Source organism: Meleagris gallopavo, chromosome 1, assembly GCF_000146605.3.
Source record: "Meleagris gallopavo isolate NT-WF06-2002-E0010 breed Aviagen turkey brand Nicholas breeding stock chromosome 1, Turkey_5.1, whole genome shotgun sequence".
Classification (NCBI taxonomy): Eukaryota; Metazoa; Chordata; class Aves; order Galliformes; family Phasianidae; genus Meleagris; species Meleagris gallopavo.
Genome location: NC_015011.2, coordinates 107,230,576 through 107,254,299, shown reverse-complemented (window position 1 = coordinate 107,254,299; position 23,724 = coordinate 107,230,576). Strand labels below are relative to the sequence as shown.

Sequence of the window (23,724 nt, the reverse complement as noted above, 5' to 3'; positions counted from 1 at the left end):
TCAGTCTAAAATCCAGAACAGCCCAAGGGATGGATCACATGCATATTAAGGATATGGGTTCATGGCCTGCCCAGCTCATGCCCTGGACCATCCTCAGCCCTCCCACACATACCACCATCACTGCATTGCGGCCATGTAGTGTCACCATGCTGCATGGCAGCATTCCTCTAACAGTGTTGATGTACCCAAGAAAGGAATTAATCTCACCCAACAGCAATGCAACCATTTGCACCTAGCTGTCAGTGCAGGAAGAAGGGGCTGTTTAGATAAAATGCTTCCAGTGGACACCCCTGTGGGCAAGTCACTCCCAGAAATGCCTCCTACCCTTCCACTGGCAAGTAAGGAATCAAGGGAGCTAGAAAACACCTTGGCACTGGAGACATCAGAAGAGAAAGAAGGTAAGCTCCACACTAATACAGAAGAGGCTGCATCCCATCCGCTGTAGCCACTCTGCAAAAGGTCTTTCTTTTGACTTTCAGGACCATGACTTTCTTCCAACCGATTCATCTTTGAAAGTGGGAGCTCTCTCAAGCACTATTAAGCTATGAAATTAATTTATACTGTTACAAATCATCCTCCCATGCTGCCTGTCTGGGATCAGCATCAGATAAGTTGAATCAACTCCTTCACTTCTCTTTGACTGTAGGTCTTAATATGAAACTAGTCTGTTGGAGGAAGAGAGCAAAGAGGATAGATGGCCTGTCAGAAGGGCAGACCAGGACAGCTAGCTTATTTATGCACAATACATGCCAGGAAAAACTTCCAGATGATTCAGAAATACTCAAATGTGCAGAGAAAGAGTTTATATAAAAAATTTGTATCTTTAATATACTGTGCCTGTATTAACTTCCTCTTCTTGATTATACTCCCTCACTGGATTTAAACTTTACATTGGAAATTGGTAGGGACAGGTATGTGCCTCCACAGCCCTTTCTAGGTTGTCTGGTCATTGACTAGAAAAAGAGTGCTGCTTCCACCTGGGTCTTAGTAACCAACTGATACAAAAAAAAACATTAAGAAAATAATTCAGAGAAAATGGCAATTTAAGGAAGTGTTCGATTTTTTTTTTTTTCCAAGATAGTTCTCTCTAAAATATTATCTATTCTGACCTCCAAAACCTAAAAATGATTTTTAAAATCAAACTGAGCTCAAAGTGTAGTATTTGCTTCCTCCTGGTAATTGTAACTTCTTTTTAAACATGTTATTGCTTTTTCTTTCTCATTGCACTTGGGCTTTCTATACTTGTGCCTGAGCCAGAAGAGAAGAGAAGAGCTAAGCCGCCTCAAGAGGAAGAAATGTGTATACAATGGATAGACTACTGTGGAGGGTACAGGACATTATTGCTTAAAGAACTAATGCATCTCTCCACATCACTGAATAACCTATGTCTTGTATAAGAGTATAAGATGTTGAAACACAGGTCATTTTTTTCTAATTGTTAATTGCTGGTCTCAAACCATGGGGACATGCAGAAGGGTCCAGCAAGAAAGAGGCAACAAATTATTATTAGCAGTATACAGATTTCTGTTCTCTGAATGCTGCCAAATGACTGAAAGCTTCTGTTATTTATTTTCTTTTTTTTTGTGGAATTAAGATCCCTGCAGTTTGCCCATGGAAAACGAGCACAGTATCTTGTGCTAAGGCATAGAGAGTGGACTTGGGATTCAACAGAGCCTAATATTTTTTCTGTGAAGAGCTTTCCTACTGTGAAGTAGGATTAATTCCCATCAACAAGAAACAAATGCAGAAGGAAGCTTTCAACATCTTCTCATTATGTAAATGAAAAAGACCTGATCTGTCTGACACTGGTACAAATGGCTCTACCTAGGAAAATACAGCAAAGGCAGGATGTAGAAAAATATCTCAGCAGTAAGTTCAATTGTCTGTGACTGCCTGGGCCTACCATGTCTGTGGGAATCCACCTGCAGGTGAGCAGAGCAGGTACTTAACTGGACACAAGAAAAAATGGATCAAAGTTGCAAGCTAAGCGGTGCACCATCCTCACACAAGGACAGGTCCTCACTGCTGTTCTTGCTGCAGCAGCTATTGCAGACAACTTTAAGCCTTTTATTCTCAAATACCAAGTTCAGGAAATGAAAATTAACACTGAATGCACAGCAGACCCCAGTAGGGAGATGGGGAGGCAGTCCCGTAATGTGAATCTCTTCGATCCTGCCATGGAAGGCGCTGATACTTGTGGAAAGAAGATATCTTTGGCTCCCCTACAGAGATAGAGAGCTGAGATTAATGGCAACTGTGAGGGCTGCTTTCTCTTTATGCAGTGCATGCTTTAGAGCTGTGGCCTCCTACCATCTTGAAACACTATCTTGTGGTATTGTCTTCATTCAGGCCCCCTATCAGCAATGTGAAAAGAGAGAAGCTGGTAGCAGGATTAGAGGAGAGATTGAAATATCCTGGGCAGCATATGCTGCAAGTCACAGTATACAAAGAGTATTCTTGGACTGCTCATTGGCTGGAGCTTTTCCTCTGGAAGCGCTGCTGCGTGTAAAAAAGAAACCTTTTGAAATGTGTTTACCACACATCAGACCACAGCATATGACACACTGTGAGCACAGTGACAAGCACTGAAAATATTTTTCAGTCCCTGTCTGCTCTGCTACTAGGAGATCCTTTTTGTGCTCAATGGAGTTATGAAAAATACATAGGAAAAAAGGAGAAAAAGAAGTGGGAAGGAAAATTCAGAATGGTGTGAACAAAATATGCAGAGTATCAATAGGAAATACTGAAACATCAGAAATCAGATAATTCCATATTACTTTTAAAAGAAAAAAAATCCTCATTCCATGGGCTCTGCAGAGGGGGAATCATTCAGTACCAGATATGGTCCTCAGTATCACAGGTAATATATCCTAAAATTACATTTATCGGATGATCCATCTTTAGTGTTAAAATTAACTATACTCTTTATTCTTGAAAGCCTGTTAGGGACCCTCATTCATTCAGAAGGTTGGAAACCCTCTTTTACTCTCCAGTTTAAATTTATGGCTAACCATACCTACTTCTTCTTAGACTACCTATGTTCTGAACTAAAAGATTATTTCCCTTGCTTGTATTACATACCCATAACAAATTCACTAATGGCAGCCAGATTCTCCTTGAGCCTTCATTTTGTTTCCTTAAATAAGCCACACTTCTTTTGTCTTCTTTATTTCTGTTCTCTTGGCCACTTTTCTAGTTCTTCTCTGCACAGGATCCAGTTTGCAGTCACCATTCTCAACCATGACCAGATCAGATCATGATTGATCAGACCTATACAAATGGGATTCTACACAAAATGGTATGACAATTTGTTATGTCCTTTTTTTTTTTTTTTTAACCTTTGTCCTATTCACATGAAGTTTCCTGTCTCTAAAAGCTACTTGGAAAGTTTTAAGTGTTCAGATTCAATCTTCGGAAACTCTCTTCCTTCAAAACTGTCATCTGTACAAGATCTCAACAGCTAAAAGATATCTTGATGAAGTCTGGGCACATTAAAAAGTTATGAGGGCAACTGTATTCATTTAAAGCATCAAAACCAGTTTTGCTGCCATGTTTAAAAAGTCTTCAGCTTTCATCAAACAAGTTCCAAATGCAAGCTGTTATTGTTTTGGCTCCTGACACTATCCCCACAATCAGATAATTTTCTTGTCATGTAAGAAACTATTTTCCTCTTTTGGAATAAAACGTAGTACATAGTCTTGTCTACAATTTGGAGTACTTCAATAAGTTTCAAAAAACTCAAATTATTCTTTGAACTACTGCTTTTCTCTCAGTCTGGGGATTTAAAAATGCTTAATTCTCATCCTTTTACATCAAGCTTTCACATCAAATTGCAATTTTGGATTACAGAATGCATGGGGTTCTCAGTCTACTGACTGTGTGAGCTTCTCAGCAGCAGGCTCACACCAAATCCCTTCACCATGGAGTCACTATGGACGAGCAGCTCCTCCCTTCACCACAGCTCTTGCATCCTTTAAATAGAAGTAATTCCTTTTCTCACAAGCTCATACAGTAAATTGAGATCTAATTTGAGCTGACACAAGCTTAAAAAATACAAAAATGCTAACAGGAACTCCACTTAGTTATCATCATTTTGAGCAAAGAGAAAGGTATCAATTTTCAAAGGACAAGTTCAGTGCCACAATAAGAAAGAAGTTCACTAAGATGGAACTAGAATACCTTTTCTTCATTCATGGCTCACCTGAGTAAAACTGAGCAGTTACCAATCTGAGTTGCATCTAAAACAAAAACCAACAGTTGATAGCTTTTGTACATGGACTGCAGGAAATTTACTTCTATGTTACTAGGTTATAATTATCTCTGATACCAGAACAACCTGACATTGTTTTAAAATCTTGCAACTACTTCCTCTGTAAAATAACAAACTTAGACATACGTAGCACTTAAGTATTACTGTATGGGTATAGCAAAAAATAGAAGATAAAAAGCAACAGAGGAAGTGTGAAGAGAATTATCTTACTGTGCCAATTCTATCTGACTTAATATTACAAGAGGTTATCCAACAACCTCCTCTGTTAGCAGAACAAAGTGAGATCAGTCAGATTTTGTTGTATTTGACTCAAGTAATTGCTGCTGCTTGTACATTCTCCATCTGACCATCTGATTATAGTTTTAATTGTGCTTGCATAAGCATTAAAGAGTACTGTTGATTTAGGAGTTAAAAAAACACAAAGTACATATATATGCTTAAGTAAGAAATGTAATAAAACTTGCATCTGTCTTGTTTTGTTTAACCTGAAATGTCTTCAATATCAAAGTAAGTGTTGGAGCAGAAACACTAATCCAAAAACAGTGACTTTCACAGTTTGGATCATTCTTCTTTGCCAAACAGGTCATCCAGGAGAGGCAAGTATTTGATTCTTTTCACAGGAAGGAATGGTGGCTGTCTGTTCCAGTCATCTTCATTCTGAAATTAGTAACACAGAGTATCTTAGAATATAATTTTGGAAACAGCAATAACTAAAAGCTGGCCAACTAAGATTGTATGTGCTGGTTCACTTCCTCATACAAATGTTCTGTGAACGTGTGGATCTTTACATAGCACACCCTCTTAAAACATTATTACATGAACATCGTTAACAATCTTGCAGAATATTTTATTAAATGTATGTTTTCTGTCATTCAGCCTTTTGCAGATATTTCAAATTAAGTAATGCTGTATGTTCTTCATTAAGACACTTATACTTGAAAACCTTACAAGTCATTTATGATTCAATACTAAAAACCACACCAAAGAAAAATGATGAAAAAGACCATAATTATTCTGTGAAAACAAAATATACCCACTGAATACAACCTACTCCATAGGAGGCACAGGATTGCTATATAAAACATGTGGAAGGACTTTGATTTTATCTCTACAAGAAAGAAAAATACTTCCCAACCAGAAAGTGAAAAATAGACTACTATGGAAAGCAGAGTAAAGCAGCATCACAAGGCCCTGGTTAAACAACAAAGAGTTTGAGATGCTATAGAAAAAAGAGCTTGTAAGCCAAGGAAGAGAGAGAAGTCAAGTTAATAGCATAGTACTTGAGGAACACTGATTTAAAATATGTCACTGTTGAACTGAAATTTAAGGGAATGCTGTGTTACTAAGTGGTCTGAATAAAATCAAACACATTCTGTACAAGAGTAGCAACACATGGGCTAGGCCAGAATAGAAAAACTACGTCTTGGCAGAAGGGCTTCATATTTATCTGTTACAAGATTATTTTTTTTTAAATAAGTATAATTACCTTATGTACCATCTATTTTAAAATGTTCCATTCAGCACAAGATGGCAAGATCAGATTAATTTCTGCAGTTTGTTGATGCCATATTTTTATTTACCCTAAGTAGCAGGCTGGTGGAGATATATAAGTTGATTCTTCAATACTGATTCTGCCTATGCCTACCAGCGATGTGCTGTTGTATACAAGTTTCCATGGAGTTATAAAAAAAAAAATATATAGCTATTTTCTGTGGTGACAGTGGAGTTTAAAGAATTTCCTGGCTATCCCAGAAAGCAAACAGAGCATTTGACATGTGGCAAGAATACTTGTGGGTGGGAGTGGTATTCACATCCATTGTTCGAGGACAAATACACTTGTTTCCCTCCCCCTCCCCCCCATTTTTTTTTCTTCCAGAAAAATGTCACAGAGATGTGGGCAAGATGTGTTACAGGCTTTGTCTTTCCTGTGTAACTCCTTTTGGTTAAATCTAAACCTCCTGGAAAGAAAAATATATTATATGAAGGCACAAAAATGAAAACAGGCCCAAATGTGAAGAGTTGAAAATTGTTGTAGTCTTTGTTGGATGAGGTACTTATGTTACACTTGCCCAAATTATACAAGTGTCTCATGTGCTAAGTTTTAACTTTTCTTTTGCTCAAATATAGTGGTTTTACCTGAGGAGTAAGCTTTATTGTCTGGAAAGCAGGGATTTGATTCTCTCTCCAATTCACTGCATCCACAAACTTTTTATATTCCACTTGCTTAAGGTCATCTTCAAACCTAAGTAGGATAACCATAAGATGCCTCATGATTAAATGAAAATTTTAACAAGCATATAATGTTATCTACATCATACTAATGCACTACTTTCTGGATAATTGCTTTTCAGTCCTTTACAACCAAACACTAGTAAGAGTACAGAAAAATGCTGCATAACTGCTATATCACACATTACATTCCATATACTTAGTGCACATCAATGTCTCTCATACAATTTTTTTAAGGTTCATTAGATTCCAAGTAATTTCATTTTACTTTTTAACCATTGCTCAACTTCTTCCAACACAATTGGTGATAAATAGATTTGGGATGGTCAGTGTATAATTTTTTTGTAGAGAAAAGAAACAGCTAGAAAGATACATTGGAAAACATGTCCAATAGGAGTGGATATTGGAAAATACAGACTGGGTGAAGAATGGTTTGAAAGCAGCCCTGAAGAGAAGGATTTGGGGGTGTCTGTTGATAAAGACTCAAGATGAGTTGGCACTGTGTGCTTGCAGTCCAGAAGGCCAACTGTAACCTGGGTTGCATCAAGAGAAGTATGATCAGCAGGCCAAGGGAGGTGATTCTGCCGCTCTGCTCTGTTCCTGTGAGACCCCAGCTTTAAACTGGAAGAGGGCAGACTTAGACTAGATATTAGGAAGAAATTTACTGTGAGGATGGTGAGACACTTGCACAGGTTGCCCAGTGAGGCTGTAGATGCCCACTCCCTGGAAGCACTCAAGCCCAGGCTGGATGGGGCTCTGAGCAACCTGATCTAATGGGAGGTGTCCCTGCCTATAGCAGGGGGTTGGAACTGGATGATTTTAAAGGTCCCTTCCAACCCAAAACATTCTATTACTCTTTGACACAAGAGAGTTGTGCTATAACACAATTGACCTGATTTATACAGTTTCTCAGTCATTTCCTGAAAACAAGCAATCCCTTAAAAATGCTTTTTGCATAAACCTTGGAATCAATTTCCAGCTAACAAACATGCAACTCTCCAGCCTACCATTTAATAAACAGATTTTAAAATTTCAACTCATTTAATTTGGTAGATAATTTATTTCCATGAAGTAAATATTTGTAATATTTAGCATCTGTTACATGGAGATATAAACCCTACCAGTTAAGTTCTACAGTTACTACTGCATGTTAACATAAACTCACTAGGAGCAGATCTGTAAGCCATGCCGTTAATTTGTATGAAGTGGCTTCAGAAAAAAAGAAAAAAAAGTACTCGATTTGGCAAAACACTTAGGTACTTAAGGCATAGAGAAATCCAATTGTTTCAGTGGGTTCAGTCAAATGTTTGAAAGGTAGTGCAGGCTGAAGCTTATTGCAGAATTGATGCTACAAATGCAGATTGCTTTTGAAATCATAGAATGGACTGGGTTGAAAAGGACCAAAATGATCAAGTTTCAACCCTCCTGCTATGTGCAGGGTCGCCAACCACCAGACCAGGCTGCCCAGAGCCACATCCAGCCTGGCCTTGAATGCCTACAGGGATGAGGCAGAAATGAAGTTAACTGCTCTACTATACATACTATACATACTACATTAGGATGTGAATAGCATCTGTCTTATCTAGCACTACTTCTATGTAAAAGGGATCTGGTTTAGGCAGACTAAGCACATCCTGAAAGCATCTGTGCTTTGCTAGTGTCCATGGAGAAATACATATGACTAGTTAGACTCAATAAGCTACTTTTGGTGGGAAACATCAGGTTAAACAATTCTACCATGTACCATGGTGAGACAAATATTATTGCATGTGCAGGAGCAAGATGACACACTGTCATCTCCAGGAAACAATTTCTTTAGACAACCATTTTATTTTGTTCTTAAAGAAATAGCATTGCACAAAACGTGGGCCTCAAAACCCTTTAATTCTCCAAATCACTGAAAGGGCCCTGGTAAAAATCAAGAATGAAGTTACTTGAGGGATGACTTTACAACATAAGCTGGGAAAACAATACTGGAGGAGAAATAAATCTAATGACAAAAATAAACTGCAACTCATCCTCTTCCTCTCCTCCCCCTATGTCTTTCATTTAACAGTCAGCAGATAATACAAAATATACTGAAAGCCATGAATAGAGATTCTAGTGATAAACAGAAATGTTAAGTACAGTATGTTACACTGAAGATGAAAGCAAAGTCAGAGAAGAATGCTACTGTTATTGACATTAAAGATGAACCTGAAACATTGCCAGGAGAAACCCTCCCATTATAGCTTTGGTTTGGTTTAGGTTGGGTTTTTTTTTGCAGGTGGTAACTGGGGAAAAAAAAAAGAGTTTTGTATTGGGAGTAACAAGACAAAAGAGCTCTTGGAAATTAAACTGTGGCAAACAGATTCTGAATCTCAGAACAACCATTACTTTTTTTTTTTTTTTTTTTTTTACTTATCATATGTACTAGCATATGTGTATTAAGCTTTTTCTATTTCTGAAAATTCAAAATATAAGGTTACTATCAAGATGCAGAGCTGCATAAGCAGGAGTTTTAAGTGAAGATTAAGAGAGGGGGTGTCATTTCTTCAGCATCAATTTTATGTTGATGCAATGAAATTAAGGAAAAACATTGGTTCTGCTTTCAGCAAGCATTACAAAGGAGAAAACTCCTTTGAACTGACAGCATGAGCAAGCTGAGGCAGAACCACATACATGAAGTTAACTACAGTTTTAAGGTGAGCATGAGAAATGGGACTCAGTCCCATGTTTTAAAAGCTGCAGAAAGCAGCTTCAAATATCACTCTAGACTAATCCAGAGGAAATAATCTACTTCTTACATCTTTTTACTACTGTGACTTATTGCACCAATCTACTAAATGCACATACTTGTAATTCAGTACAGAACATCCAGATGGAATGAAGAGATGTTATCAAGTTCTGCATTATTAGGACAGAGATGCCATACATTTCAGAGCCTGGAATTAATGACTGAAACTGACAGTGCTCTTCAGTGAGGAAATTAGATTTGTCTTATCAAGAAGATACAACAAAGATCTCTTGAATCTGTTTGTCTCTGGTTTTTCCCTATGACTTAAACAATCCATGTGATTTTAGATTGTGTAAGTCACTTCCCCAACCCCAACAGTGTCGGCAGAGTTTTTTTTTTCCCTAGAAAACAATCATAGAACAGAATCGTAGAATCATTATGGTTGGAAAAGACCTTTAAGATCATCTAGTCCAACAGTCCATCTATGACCAGCACTGACCACTAAACTATGTCTCTCAGGGCCATATCAACGTGGTACTTGAACACCTCCCTAATCAGCCTGTTCCAATGCCTCATTACTTCTTTGGAAAAGTTTTTTCAAATATGCAACCTGAGCCTCCCCTCGCACAACATGAGGCCATTCCTTCTTGTCCTACTGCTAGCTACTGTCTTTCACATCACAGAAATAATCACGTATTTCTGCTTATAAAAGTATATTTATAATGAAAAACTCCAGCTATGTTAAAAATCTAGTTAAATTATATGATGGTTACTTCTAAAGGTGCTTTTGTGAGTAAAGGTTATTAATGAATATATTTTCCTTCCCATCAAGAAATCTGCAATCAAAAATTCATAATAAATGCTAATGTACATGTAAAGATTTTGTATGCTTTTATTTCTAATAGCATTTATTAAGTAGTTTTATCTGATATTAGCAGAGAAGAGGCATTATGCTCTTTTAAGCTTTAAAAAAAAAAAAAAGCTGGGATTCTTCAGCTGCTTGACAATCCCTGTGTAACACAATATACACCTAAATTTTCAAAAATAGCTTATACAAAAAGATTTAAGGTAGTAAGCACAGATGCAGCTGATCAGTATTAGCTAAACTAATTGTAGTCTTGAACTACAATAAATTGAACCATCAGTTCTTCATGATAATAAATAACAGAAATAATTTCTCTTAAGAGATCCATATATTCATGCTGGAGTCTTTTCGTAATAAACAGCCAACTGAGTTTTAGGCATTAAAGGTAACAAGCAGAAACAGAGTGCAGGAGAATGATTTCATGACCATTTTCAATCATGCTGCTGCCACCAGGACACTTCTCACAGCAAGAAAAGAGAGTTGGTTAGCTTTCTGAGAGAAACAGGTCAAGTGTAAACAAACTATGAGAGGTAGGTGATTATGTTAAAGAAAAAGATACTGTACAAACCAGGGAAATGTCAGGCAGACAGAAGAGGCCTGGCCTATTAGTGACATGAGAATGGGATGATGATAATCTAGGAGGCCCATTGTAAGTAGCATCAAGTAGCACTGCTACCTGAGGCACTAAAGATTAATTTACCTATTGAAAAAAAAAAGAAAAAAAACATTGTTTCACTTCTGTCCCACTGCTTGTGCTTCCACAGCTTAAAATCCACAAATGTTCCTCCAGAGTCCAATAGACTCAGTCTAGTACTGTGGAGAGAAGAACTATGCAGCCAATTTTAAGCAAAATTAAAAGATATTTTAAAAATAGGGACATACGCTTAACTAAACTAATACAAGATCATTGACAAGTAAATGTGTCCATTTCTTTTTCCCGCCATTTTTTCTTTTGTTATCTGGCACCCATTTATATACCTTCTGGGGAAGAACTGCATCATTCTAAGTCCTTGTTAGCTTACATTTAACATTGCAGCAAAATAAAATATTAGGGAAAACAATCTGAATTCATTCCTTCAGCGCAACAGCAACATTTATTCATTAAACAAATGATAATTGTTAATTATGCTTGCACAAACCTAAAGAAGTGCTTATAATAAACAAAGGGTTTACTGGCAGAAACAAAAGTATAGCTTCTGCATTGCTTAATGAATTGTGATTAAAAAAATTGTATAGTCATGTAATTGAAGACCTAAATGAAACAAGGCTGATGGAGAAAGGAAATATTTAATAAGCTACAAGTTGCTGAGAGGCTGTGGAGTCTCCTTCTATGGAGATATTCAAGATCTGGTCGTCTGCCTGTACAACCTATCGTAGGTTTAGCAGGGAGTTGAACTAGATCTCTTGAGGTCCTTTCCAACCTCTGAAACTCTGTGATTTTGTGAATTAGAGAAATTAGCTGGGTACCCAAACCCTACTATTTCACCATCCCACAGCAATTGAAAATATAAATTTACTTCAGACAGACAATTTAAAAGTGTCTTTTGAATCCTCATAGTTTTTGTGCTAATTCTCTCTGCCCTTTGTGGAAACTGAATGTTCTTCAGGTACAGTATACAAAGTTTTGGGTTGTCTGGAGATGATAATAAAATTAGACGACAATTTCTAGTTCCATCTCTTGATTTTAATAAGTGATAGATCATTGTGGTGTAATTGACAAATGTAAAGTAGTAATTTTTTTTAGGGTATTACCTTTTAAAATGAAAAAAAAAAATGGAACCATTAAGTCCTACAGGAAGTCTTTTCCACCCAATCTCAGAGAGAAAAGCTGAATAAACATACAGCTTCAGTCTTCGACAATTATCTGATCACACTGTCTAGGTTCATTTAATAGCTGAATAGGGTCCAGATAGTGCATTAGCTATATATACTGATTTTATGGGAATCAGTCCAACGAGTTTTATTGTACCATTTTCTTCTTTCATAAATTCGGATATACACATTAGGGACACTACTGCTTCAGTATCAAAGAGAACTAGAAAAAGCAAGGTAAAAAGAAAACATTAAATCTTATTCAGCTGACTCTACTTTTCAATTTCCAAGTAACTGAAAATTAAATTCTATGCAATACAGTTCACAAAATCTTTCCCTGACTCTGCACTCTCCTGAAACAATACAGAAACAAAACACTTATCAGGCAGTGTCAACTGCACACAATATTAAGAATCCAACATTCTTCCTTATCAGCAGTGTAGTTACCACAAAAATTGACATTTTTCAGAATTGCTACTATTGTAATTTAGAATCAGCACTGTTCATTGCAATGTCATATGGAATACTACTTCGATAGTTTTCTGAGGCCCAGCTTCACACTATGTAACTTTCTCATACAGAAATCTGGCGTACTAGCTGGCCATGGCCCCTTTCATGGGAAAATGGGTGGTAGTTTAGAAATCCAGCTCTAACACAGGCTGAAATGACTCCTTCTCCTATATCCCCTACAGAAAGAACCTACAGTGGCTGAGACCCAGTTCAGCTGTCACGAATACCTGCCTAGACTTGGGTGAAATCCAGGCTTTCTCCTTGTCTTTTAAGCTTATCTCTTATTTTTATTGTAATGTACTGGGCTTTTTCTTCTTATCTGCCTACATTAAGACTCTTTAAGAGAAGAGATGCATCTCACAAAAGCTTTTCCTAGTATAAATTCACAAACAATAAACACGTCTCTGGAGCCTGTGACGTAGTAGTCTGTCTGTTTTTCATCAGTGTTGAATTAGTACATAAAGGAAAATCTCCAGTCCCTTGTTTCCATATCTATTCAATTGCAGCCTTTATAAAGTGAATCTATGAGAACTCATTCTTTAGCAGAGGATGCCAACTGTCCTCCAACACCTTTTGTGTTGGGAAGCTTAGTGGGAATTCCAAAACAGAGTTTTAGATTAGTGCTAAAATTCAGGCATGCTTCTGATGTCTAAGGCTTGTAATTCAATTGTCAGAAGTGATGAACAGCCAATCAAAGATGTTTACCTGGCTATTGAAGGGAACTATTCTAAAATTTTTTGGTCTAGGGGGAAAAGGGCTTTATAGAAAATAACCCCTTAGTCTTCTTAAAGAAAACTTGTTGGTACTGATTGAAGTGGGAAGTCTTGGTTGCAGTGAGTAAATGTAATAAAATGGATTCCAACTTTCTGCTTGACAAGAGTGTATTCATTATTTCATAAGTCTAGATGTTAGGTTTGAAATTACTCCTGAAATCAAGAAACACATCTACCTGAAAACATCTAAATGTAAGAAGACCTGTTTCTGCATTTTACATACTGTGAAGGCACAGACAAAATATTCAGCGGTTTCCCATGAGGGAATGAAAAGACCAGTGAGCATATATTTTACCTGTTTCCAGTAAAGCTGCAAAAATCAATGGAAACCAAACTCACCATGACATAAGCATTCAGAACACCACGGGTTACTCTGAACTCTAGCCTTTAAACAACTGCAATGAACACTAGTTCTTTTCATTTCTATTCCCATGAATACAGATACTCAAGCAATTTGTTTCAAAATAGTTAAATATGCTATGGAAAAATACCCAAATCCAACAATACTCCTTTTTAACAATTACACTAAAATAAATTTTTCAGATGAGATTAAAAAGAGAAACACAAAGAACTTTTATTTACTACTGCTGATGACTACTTGATTCATTGACACAGAATCAGTGAAAATCAACATCCTTGATTCAAGGACATTGTATTCATTTCTATTCATTTAGTTTCCTTGTATTTTTCTTAAAACTCACATAATGTACTTATATGAGATTATTGTTTTTACCTGACATATATGAAAAAGGCACAAATGCAAAATAAAGTCTTATTGATAATGGTAAGTACCAGTAGTTGACTAACAGAATACTAATTTCACAGAATTCTGGCAGAATCCAGATGATCTACCATGCCAGATAAAAACAAGATGTTTTTAGATGGTTACATTGTAGTTCATTATAAGCATTCTGCAAATACGAAAGTCTACACATATATGGAGCGGGGGAAAAAGAATCAGCATAATGTAATGATTAAGATTACTGAAATGACAATCTCATAAGAAAGTATTAAGTAGATATTTGAGATTTATTTGTACCCATGGAGATCATACTATCTGCTTTTAACTTACATTGTCAGTATAGTTTGTAGAAGATCATCAGACAGTGGCAACTTGAAGGATTTGCAAATAGTCCTGCAGGTCTCATAGGGTAACACTCCGCATCTATACAAACAGAAATAGATAGGGAGAGTTGTGCTAGGTTTATTTCAAGTTAATGTCAATGTGAACAGAGAAATGTGTAGGAATATGGAGACAGAGACAATAAAAATGTCTCTGTCTAACAAATAAAATTTTTTTATGAAATTTCACTGTTACACAGCTGATAAACTTGAAATGCTGTAGTAGCTTATATTCCCTCCCTGAGGTTCTCAGTGATTCTCTGTTATTCTTTATCTGTGATATGACAGAACAAAAAGAGCAAGTGATCCACATAAGGGATTGACTACGTCTTTTTTTGTTGTTGTTGTTAAATCCCTATTTTCTTCTTTGATTTAATACACTGCTTTGCCTGTGAACAGGCATCTGATTAGGTCACTTAATACTCAGCGTAGCAGATATAGCAAAAAGTCAATGAACAAAATAAAAAGCAAACAAAAAAGGCTATCCTTTCCTTGTTTGCTGTCAAGTGTTGAAAAAGGCTTTACATTAGAAAAAGTATTCTTCAACTGCAACCTATCATTTGCTTAGCAACAAACAGAAAGTAGGTAGGTTTTCAAGCAGAGGTTTCCAAATAACAGCCAAGGATATTAGAGGAAACTTACTTTTCATGGTCATTGTACCCAAGTACTATAGACAGTTGTTCAAAATTCTCAAAGCTATTTTTCTTTAGTTGTTCTTGAGCCTTTGCAAGGAGGAAGTAGTGGTCCATTTCATATTCTTCTTTCTCTCTGTAATGGCGTCCAAGGGTCATAATCTCATGCTCTGAAAATGCTCCATCTGTGATACTGATTATCAAATTTCTGTTTACAAAAACAGCAGCCTACATTAGTTTAAGTATAGTAGTTAAAAAGTTAATAATCACTAAATTCCCATGGAAACAACTATTATAGGGCACTCATTATAAAATGCTGTATTTATTTAAAATCTTTAAATTTGAAATCCAGGCCTGTTCAAGACAGCTTAATGGGAAGTACTTGACACTTAACTTGGAAGATGTCTGTGCTTCCTTTGTTGTTGGCCACACGTGAAAAAACACTTTATAAACCTGACTGAAGCCTTTTACCTGACAATGCTGTACTAGCATAGAACATTAGCAGAGATTATCTTTGTCACTGCATTTATTCAAAAATGTAGTAAATTATGCAAGGTACTATTTTGTTTCTAATTGTATTCTGCATACTGCAGTATATGATCAATTATCTGTAAATTATCTGTAAGCATGTATAATGAGAGTTGCACAAAACAGAATTAATAACAGCAGAAAAAAAGTGAGGGAGAAGGCACCAACAAAGAACAGAACGTTATTCAAGTGTTAAGTCACTTCCTACAAAGCACTGATGAAAGTTGATCCCATTGGGTAGCGTTCATGGGAAAGCTAAGGGAACGGGAAATGAAACTGGCCATGGAGAAAAAGTAGAAGATTACAGCCAATTTGTAATCACAATCTCCTGGTAAGAAAGGAACACAAGAGGCAGTAGCAAGACCAGCTGATGATCAGACACTGCCAGAGCCCATAGGGATAATTTGAAGTGTCCTCTCACAGGGATGCTTGTGCTGCTCAGAAAAATCAGCCCAATCCAAGGAAGAAGTGTTTCTGAGATCCATCTGATAGGTCAGTGCTGGCACTGAATGACTGGCACAGTAATTCCTGTTGATACCATAGATTTGTTGCTGATAATAGCATGGGAGTGATATGGGGGTAAAGCACTTATCAGCAAATGAGCACAAAATTTGGGACTAAGTTTAGTTATACATAGAAGTTCTATACACATTGGAATATATTTTTGTAGATATAGATTTATCTATAAAGCCTTCTAGTTTATGTTGTTGGGGGAGGGGTGGAGAAGGACTGCTTTTGATGATGATGAAAGCCTTGCAGCTGGGACTGTGCTGCCTTCAGTGATTATAGAGTTTTTCATATGTCCTACATGTTGACTCATCTTGAAGGAAGAAAAACACCAGTAGCAAGAAAATCCAGGGGACTTCTCATTTTCCAGAGAAAACTGGACTGCAGTTTACCTCTGTAGTTAAAAGGCTTCTTGTCCCACAAACCTGGATTTGTGTACCTATCCGTTGGTAGTACAATTCCAAATGTCTGTCTCTAGTGAACTCACATTCAGTCGGATTTTCTTAAGAGCAAGCAGCAAGAAAGACTTATGTATTTCAGTCAGAATTAATTACCTATTAATGTTGTTTCTGCAAAAACTGCACTGGGACTAAACTTTATCATAATGGCTGACGCAACTAGAACTGTATCTTGTGGCACTCCTGTGGGAATTGAATCACTGTGATTATATACCAGTCATTGAAATGGAAGAAATTACTAGAGATGGACAAAGATCTGACATGAGATTCAAACTACTGGCTGAGGAACAGTTAAATTCCTTGCTGATTCTGATAATGATTCTCTTAACATCTGTATCTGAACTGAAAGCACAGAAATTCAGTACTCTTCAAAACTACAAAATTTTGTTAATAAATGTAATTTTTCAGGCTTTTGCAGTACTGTTCAAATGATGATACCTCTTCATAGAACATGCACAGTTGTTCAAAAAAGGATGCTAATCACCATATAGCATCTATGTCAACTGCTGCTTTTTCATACTTTAATCAGTAACTTTTTTTATTTGCAATGGGAGGAGATAAATATAAGGAAAAGACAAATCTCATTTGGGAATTAAGGAATTTTCTTGTGATTGCTAATGCATGAGACCCAATATTCACAAACAGAATTACATCTAAACTCTTCCTCTCAAAAAGAAAGAACCTGCAAGAATTGTTCCCACAGCTTCATTGTTTTTTCTTTCACTACTTTTTGTTCTAGAAGAGTAGGAAAGATTGCAAAACTAAATTTGGTAGAGAAAGAAGGGAGCTTAAGGGAGCTGTTTCTCAAGCTGAATTAAAGATAGACATCTTTGTTAAACTCACACATGGATCTCTGTTGCTGACAATAAGCTGTCTTGCCAGTAGCTTCTGAGAAAAAGCAGTCTGTTTAGGACAGTGTGGTACACAGGCTTCCAAGTTTTAGTTATTTTCTGTTCCTCTCACTCTAATAGAGCTTTTTATATTTCTAACATCAACTTAGGCAATAGCTTCAGTATGTGACGTATTTATCTCCTTGTGTGCCATAGGTTTGGTTACTGAGAATAAAGTAAATTGTATAATTACAATTCTGCTTCATTACATCACCGTTTTAAATGTGTAGTTTTAAATGGAGCTTGCATAAACTCATATAGGTAGAAATCTGAACAATAAAATGTCATGCACAGCAATGCTTTAGCTGTATTTAAAATAAGGGGATTATTATGCTGGTTGAAGTTGTCATCCAAATAATTGCTTGTATTAAAAATAATCATTTGTAGTTAGTTTTTGTCCTGAAATGCCATGATAGATTTAAAATAACCAGTGATGCAAACAAGAAAACAGAAAATTGAAAGAGAAATGCATATTCTTTTCACAGAAAAATATCTATAACTTGTCATAGATGCAAAAAAAAAAAGCTCTCTCTTGCCTTTGTCATTAAAAAAGGTTTCTTTCCTAAAACAGATTTAAAATAAAAACTACTACATAATAGGATATCTATATCCATATATATACACTATACATTACTATAAGGCACATAAGTCAAATGCTCTTTAGAGGCAAATCCTTCCTCTGGCAGTGTGATCTGCCAGATCTGCCATCTGTCTGGGATCCTTAGCACCGTAGCAGGAGGAATGCAGACCATTGGCAGGTGCTCAGACTCCCCTGTATGAGCAGTGAGGTTAAAGGAACACTATATGGATTCCCATTTTTTCCTCTTGCTCATGGTGAAGGATATTGCACTTCTATTGCTGAAACCAAGTGCCTCAGTACAATGTAATTTGACTTGCTCAGAACAGCACCAACTTAAATACAACATCTGGGCTGTAATTATATTTACTTATCTGCTTGATAAAATAAAAGTAATTCCCTGCTGTTTAAAAGCAAAATCATCCCTTCCAAATCTGTTCTCCACCAATCTTGTCACGAAAATGTTCTGAAAGTTTGACCTGTTCATAGCGCATGTAAGACAGTTTTGCAAATAATTATTTCATAATTTGAATTACAACAAATTTTTATTTAAAAGTTACTGACTATATAAATTAAAATCTTTTTTCATGTGCCATAAAGTTCATCCAGATGCACATTAACTTTCAATTTTCTCTCTTTCTTACTAGTAATAACATTTTCGTTCTAAATCCAGTTAGCAATTTAAAATCTTGCCTCTGTTGAGTAAAATATCTTGGAGTCTAGAAATATTTTGACAAAAAACTACCTATAGCTCTGGATTCCCCTAGTTTGAATCCTGCTTTTAATCACTCAGTTTTGGATTTCCAAATATCAGTTTGTTAACATTTGTCATTGCTTTCACTTCAAATTACTGGAAGAAACTTCTCCATCTCTAAATGTTTTCTGACTTATTTCACAAGAAATTTTCAGCCTCAGTTACCATTTCTATAGTGATGCACGTGCAATATTCTCACAGTTTAGTTATTATGATCATTCCTAAATATATATCATCACTGTGAAAACCAAAATGCTTCTAGGTAAGATCTCCTTCTTTGTTCCACACCGCTAACTTTACCAGTATGCAACACAGTTCATGAGCTCAAGTGTTATAAGGGATGAACTGAAATCAGCTTGCTTTTGAACATTATTTCCCCTTCAAAGTAACTATATGCTTGTTCATTGCTGCATCCTGATCATTACCAGAGTCCAAATTTCCACTCACTCTGATACTGCAGAAATTACTATGCAAGCGTTAAGCATTGCTCTCACAACTGCTTTCCAGTGTTTGAAAGATGCTTTTCAGTGATTCAGTAACTTTAGAACACTTTGGTTCTGTGTAGACTATCCTCTTTATCAATAATTTAAAACCTTAATAACACCATTTTCAGAAGACATAAATTACTGAATTTATGAACTACTAATTCATTTGTTTGACTATTTCAGGTTGGATTTATCTTTCAGTAAATATTCTATTTTATAATAATTACTGCTTTCTTGCTCTTCATCATAATAGCCAGATCCATAAAAAGCAGACAGAATTTAGTGGTGTTTTTCAGCTTACTTGAAGCTATCTCATTTCTCTTTTTCCAAGGCATGGATTCACTATCTTTTTTCCCCACAAACTCCTGAAGTAAATGTGAAGAAACATACACCATTTATCAGCTAACATGTGCAGAAAGCGTTAAGAAATAGTAATGCCCTATATACGTGGGGGGAATTCATTAAATATTAAAAATCAAAACCCATTGTCTCACCTGAAAGGGTCATACTCTATCACCTTGGTATGCTGAGGGTCAGCAGCTGCAAACACCTGCCTGATTTCTCGGGAACGAGGTTCAGCTATGTCTTTCAGTTTCTTGAAGATGAAAGCAGTATCAGCCACAGCGAACTTAACAAAGGAAAGCAAGACATACATTAGAGAGAAAGGCACTATGCAACTCATGTACCTGCAAGAGCTGTGAAGATGCAGAACAATTGTGAGCTGCTAGTTTCTTCATTGCTTCATTTCAAATGTGTAAATCTGCAAAGCTTATTCCAGATGAAAGGACATCCACTTTTGCTTCAAGCATTAGGTTGTTAAAATAGAAGCAGAAACATTCGAAGTACAGCTCTAATCTCTTTGTCCTCATTTTCTGCTGGTGCATTTCACTTAATTTTCTATTAATGAACTTCACCAATCCAAAGCTAAGTCATTGGCTACGATGTACTGTTCCAACAGATATTCTCATTCATATTAGACTGACTATGCTTTACATACTCAGAATTACCAGACTGGAAATTGATTAGGAAACAGTTTTTCCTGTCACGTAACAAGAATGCTTATTTCTTCCTAAATAAGTGATTAAAATAAAACTGAATTCAGATAAACAGCACTGGAGCATTTAGGATTCTACCCTATATTCAGACTGCTGTGTTAGAGCTCTACCAAAGATTTATTTGCTATGCTCATTTTTACTATTGATGTCTATGTATTTAGTCACTAATCCGGGGCAGAGCCAATTGAATTAATCAGTAGAGTATTTAAAGATGGGTAAAGTTTCCTGTCTGCTTAAAAAGTGCCATATCTACAGAGAAAGCAGTTGTTTTTACAACTTCTTCCTAAATATATATTGCAAACACCTATGTATAAACATCTAGCATGTGAGCAGCCTGGTACTCTTTACCCACTATCCCAACTTCTCATGCAATTGCTGACCTTCTGATGTCACAACATCATTTTGTTTTGTTGTCTTGCTAATGCCCAAGTCAGAGTTTATTATGTTGAATTCAATGGAAGCAAAATCAATCTTCATGTCTGTGCTACCGAAGACTATGAAATTAAAACAATTGAGACTGTTCAGAGTAGATGAATAAATTTCTAAGACAAAACAGCAATGTCTTGCCTGAAAGAATCCTCTTCAAATGTGGATAATACCAGTCAATGATTGAGCAATACACAAATACTTAATTCTCTAAATACATCTTTCTTTCTCAAATTGGAAAACAACTAGATGTATTAAATATTTTGAAAATTAGATTCTTCAAGTTACTATCATTACTGGCTACTATCACAATGAAAAGATTCATTGATTTTTTTTCACCCTTTCCTTTAAATACAATAGATTTTGAAACAGAAAATCAGTGGCATTTTTCAGAAGACAAACATTCCATTTATTTTCACTAATTTTCAGAAAAGATTCCAAAGTGTTGTGCTGAAAAGAAACTTCTCTCTATAAAGAAGGAAAAAGGTTTTCTAATTTTAGAAACAATTGAGAAATATTAATCTTAAAAATGTTCCCCCTACTTCTAATCATCTTCTATCTCCTCTTTAACAACTGTTCAAAGCCTTGTGGTTTGAATATATAGTTCCTTCATCAACTGAGGTAAGTGTATCCTTACTTCTGGATCTCTTGCCAAAGGAGCTGAATAAAACATCTATCCTTGGAGAATAAACCTTTCTTTTTTCCTATCAGTAAGAAATCTTCACCTTGCAAAGAACATTTTAAAATTCACTTCAAAGTCGTACTTTTCATACTGTTTCTTCCCATTTAGTAGATTTTATTTTGATGATATAAAATCATTCAGTCTGGAAAACTAAGATTGCATTTATTTGTTTCAAGATAATTGATGCAAACAGCAGTTCCAAAGAACATTTACAACCTAATGATGCATGATGCATTGTGGAGAATAGCTTTGATTTTTATTCTACTAAGAGAACAAACAGTCCAGCAGTAAGAAAACACAATGTATATAGCTTTGTATTTTATTGCTTAAAGCATTTAGTAGTCATAACATTTTATATCAACAAGCATTTGCAGACATTCCTCATTACTCTAGGGAAGGCAGGTGGTGCTAATTCCGCATTGCGAAGAAACCACACCGTTCTGCCATTTTCAATCAAGAAGAACAGCACACGTGGCCCAAAGGCAGTACAGGGTCAGATTGCATCTATCTCTACCTCAACAGCAGAAGGATATCAGGGCTGAAATTCTCAGTCCCCAAGACTAGGCTAGGGCTATTGACAGCTTGAGAGCCTTGCAGGTTCACTCAACTGTGGTGAGCCGGCAGACAGGGAACAACTGAACTCTGCACTGAGAGCCCTCTCCCACTCCTGCTCAGAAAAGGTCTGGACTAAAAGGCAGAGAATGGTGGTGTCTCGTAGCTTGATAAGCACCCCTGGATATTCTCCCCAGTCATGCTCTCAACAAGACTAAGCAACGGGTAGTTCTGGAAGCTTGCTGTAGGCACTGTTCACACTGTGACCCCACCATCACTCATGAAGCATAGACACACCCCCAAGGCCTCACAACATATTGTCCAAAGGGCAATACTCAAGATTACATAGTGATCCATAGTGATGGAAAAACGGAGTTGAGGATGCAGAAATGTCTTGCCTTCTGAACTCATGCATTGTTAAGATTGTCTGGTTTAGAACTGCTCACAATAGGAATTCCCAAGTAAATCATAGTTGTCTTTTTTTTCCCCTAAGTATTTTAGCACAAAGTTCATCATTATTTATTTTTTTTCAACCAGATGAAAATAAAACTCCACAAAACTCACTGTGGCTCTTCTTTCTTGCGGTTTTCCACCCCTGTATCCTTTCATTTTTTTTACCTTAGAGACAATTGCTAGAGGACAGTCCATTTTTCTTCCTACTGGATACATTTTTGGCTTTTCTTTACCAGTCATTTGTGTAACCAGTCATATGTGGTAGCATAAAATATACATAAACAGAAGCACTCCAGTTCACTACTTATTACTGCTGTCCCCTCAGAAGGCAACATCAAAAGGTTGTGACATTCAGTACAAACTGTAAGCCCCAAATCCTTACTAATTTTAAAAGCGATGTATTTTGTGAGATAAATATGTATGAACACAAATAAATCCAATCAGGCAATAAAATAGCCTCACCAGTCAGATTCTAAACTGGATATGGCTGCATCTTGAGTGCTGTGTACAGTTCCACTCTCTACATCTCACAGTTGCCTGGCAAGGGCACACTAAAAGCAATGGAAACCTTATTTGGATGAGACTCTTATTCGGACAGAAATAGGTTTAGTAGAAAGAAAGTCTTAGATTTACAACAACATGAGGTGGTACATAAGGGGAAGGGAATCTTCACCAAACCCCAAAACACTAGAACTTGTACTGAATGTAGTAGTGGGTTAGTTTATAACAAATAAAAGATGCTTATTCCTTTTAACAGGCATTTATTTACACAAAAGTCAATGAACCTTTTAACTTACTGCCACACAAAGCTGTGGAAGCAAATAATATCTGTAGATTCAAAAGGAGCTACACCAACTCAAAGGCAATAGGTTGATAAATAGTATCTAGAATAAATATACAGGGATACTGTATTAAGGGTGGTTTTAAAGTGTAAGCATAGGTGGTGAAAACGTAGAAGGGGAATGGACAGTAGATAGTATCCAGGTTTGCATGCTGCCCCTAGCTAACATCTCCTAAATTCAATGGTAGAAACAGAGCACTGAGCTCTGAACTTTAGGTGAAGAAATTAGGCATAACTTGTTCTGAAAAATATAATGTAGATAAGATACAGCCAACAGAGAATAACAAGAGCCTGCTTCACCTCATTTGCATGCTTCTCCATATAGTTGATAGTGTACTCATCAGCATCCACCAAAAGAAAATTGTGGCCATGGAAACAAACTCTGGCTCCAATAAACAGATCCTGAGCCTTGAAGTATTCAGATGGTTCACTCTTAAAGAGCTCCTGCCCAGGCTTTTTAATGCGACTTCTTTCCAAGAACTTCCCACCAAGTATCCCTATGGAAATAAAATTGTAAATAATTAATTGTGACTTTGATTTGGAGGAAAAAAATAAACATGATTACAAAAACCAAAAACACAAAAAGG

The 23,724-nt window shown here is 36.4% G+C and overlaps 1 protein-coding gene across 1 annotated transcript in view; it reads right to left on the bottom strand.

The window, feature by feature from the left end:
* Positions 1-1,574: 1,574 nt before the first annotated feature.
* Positions 1,575-23,724, bottom strand: part of LOC104909292 (EF-hand domain-containing family member C2-like) — a 90,337-nt gene continuing 68,187 nt past the window's right edge. The window contains exons 2-7 of the mRNA XM_031556421.1: positions 23,438-23,634; positions 19,623-19,756; positions 14,940-15,137; positions 14,248-14,340; positions 6,407-6,512; positions 1,575-4,927 (exon numbers count right to left, since the gene is read on the bottom strand). Of these exons, the coding sequence (XP_031412281.1) occupies positions 4,832-4,927; positions 6,407-6,512; positions 14,248-14,340; positions 14,940-15,137; positions 19,623-19,756; positions 23,438-23,634 (824 nt within the window). The 3' untranslated portion in view covers positions 1,575-4,831. The remainder of the gene's footprint in view (positions 4,928-6,406; positions 6,513-14,247; positions 14,341-14,939; positions 15,138-19,622; positions 19,757-23,437; positions 23,635-23,724) is intronic.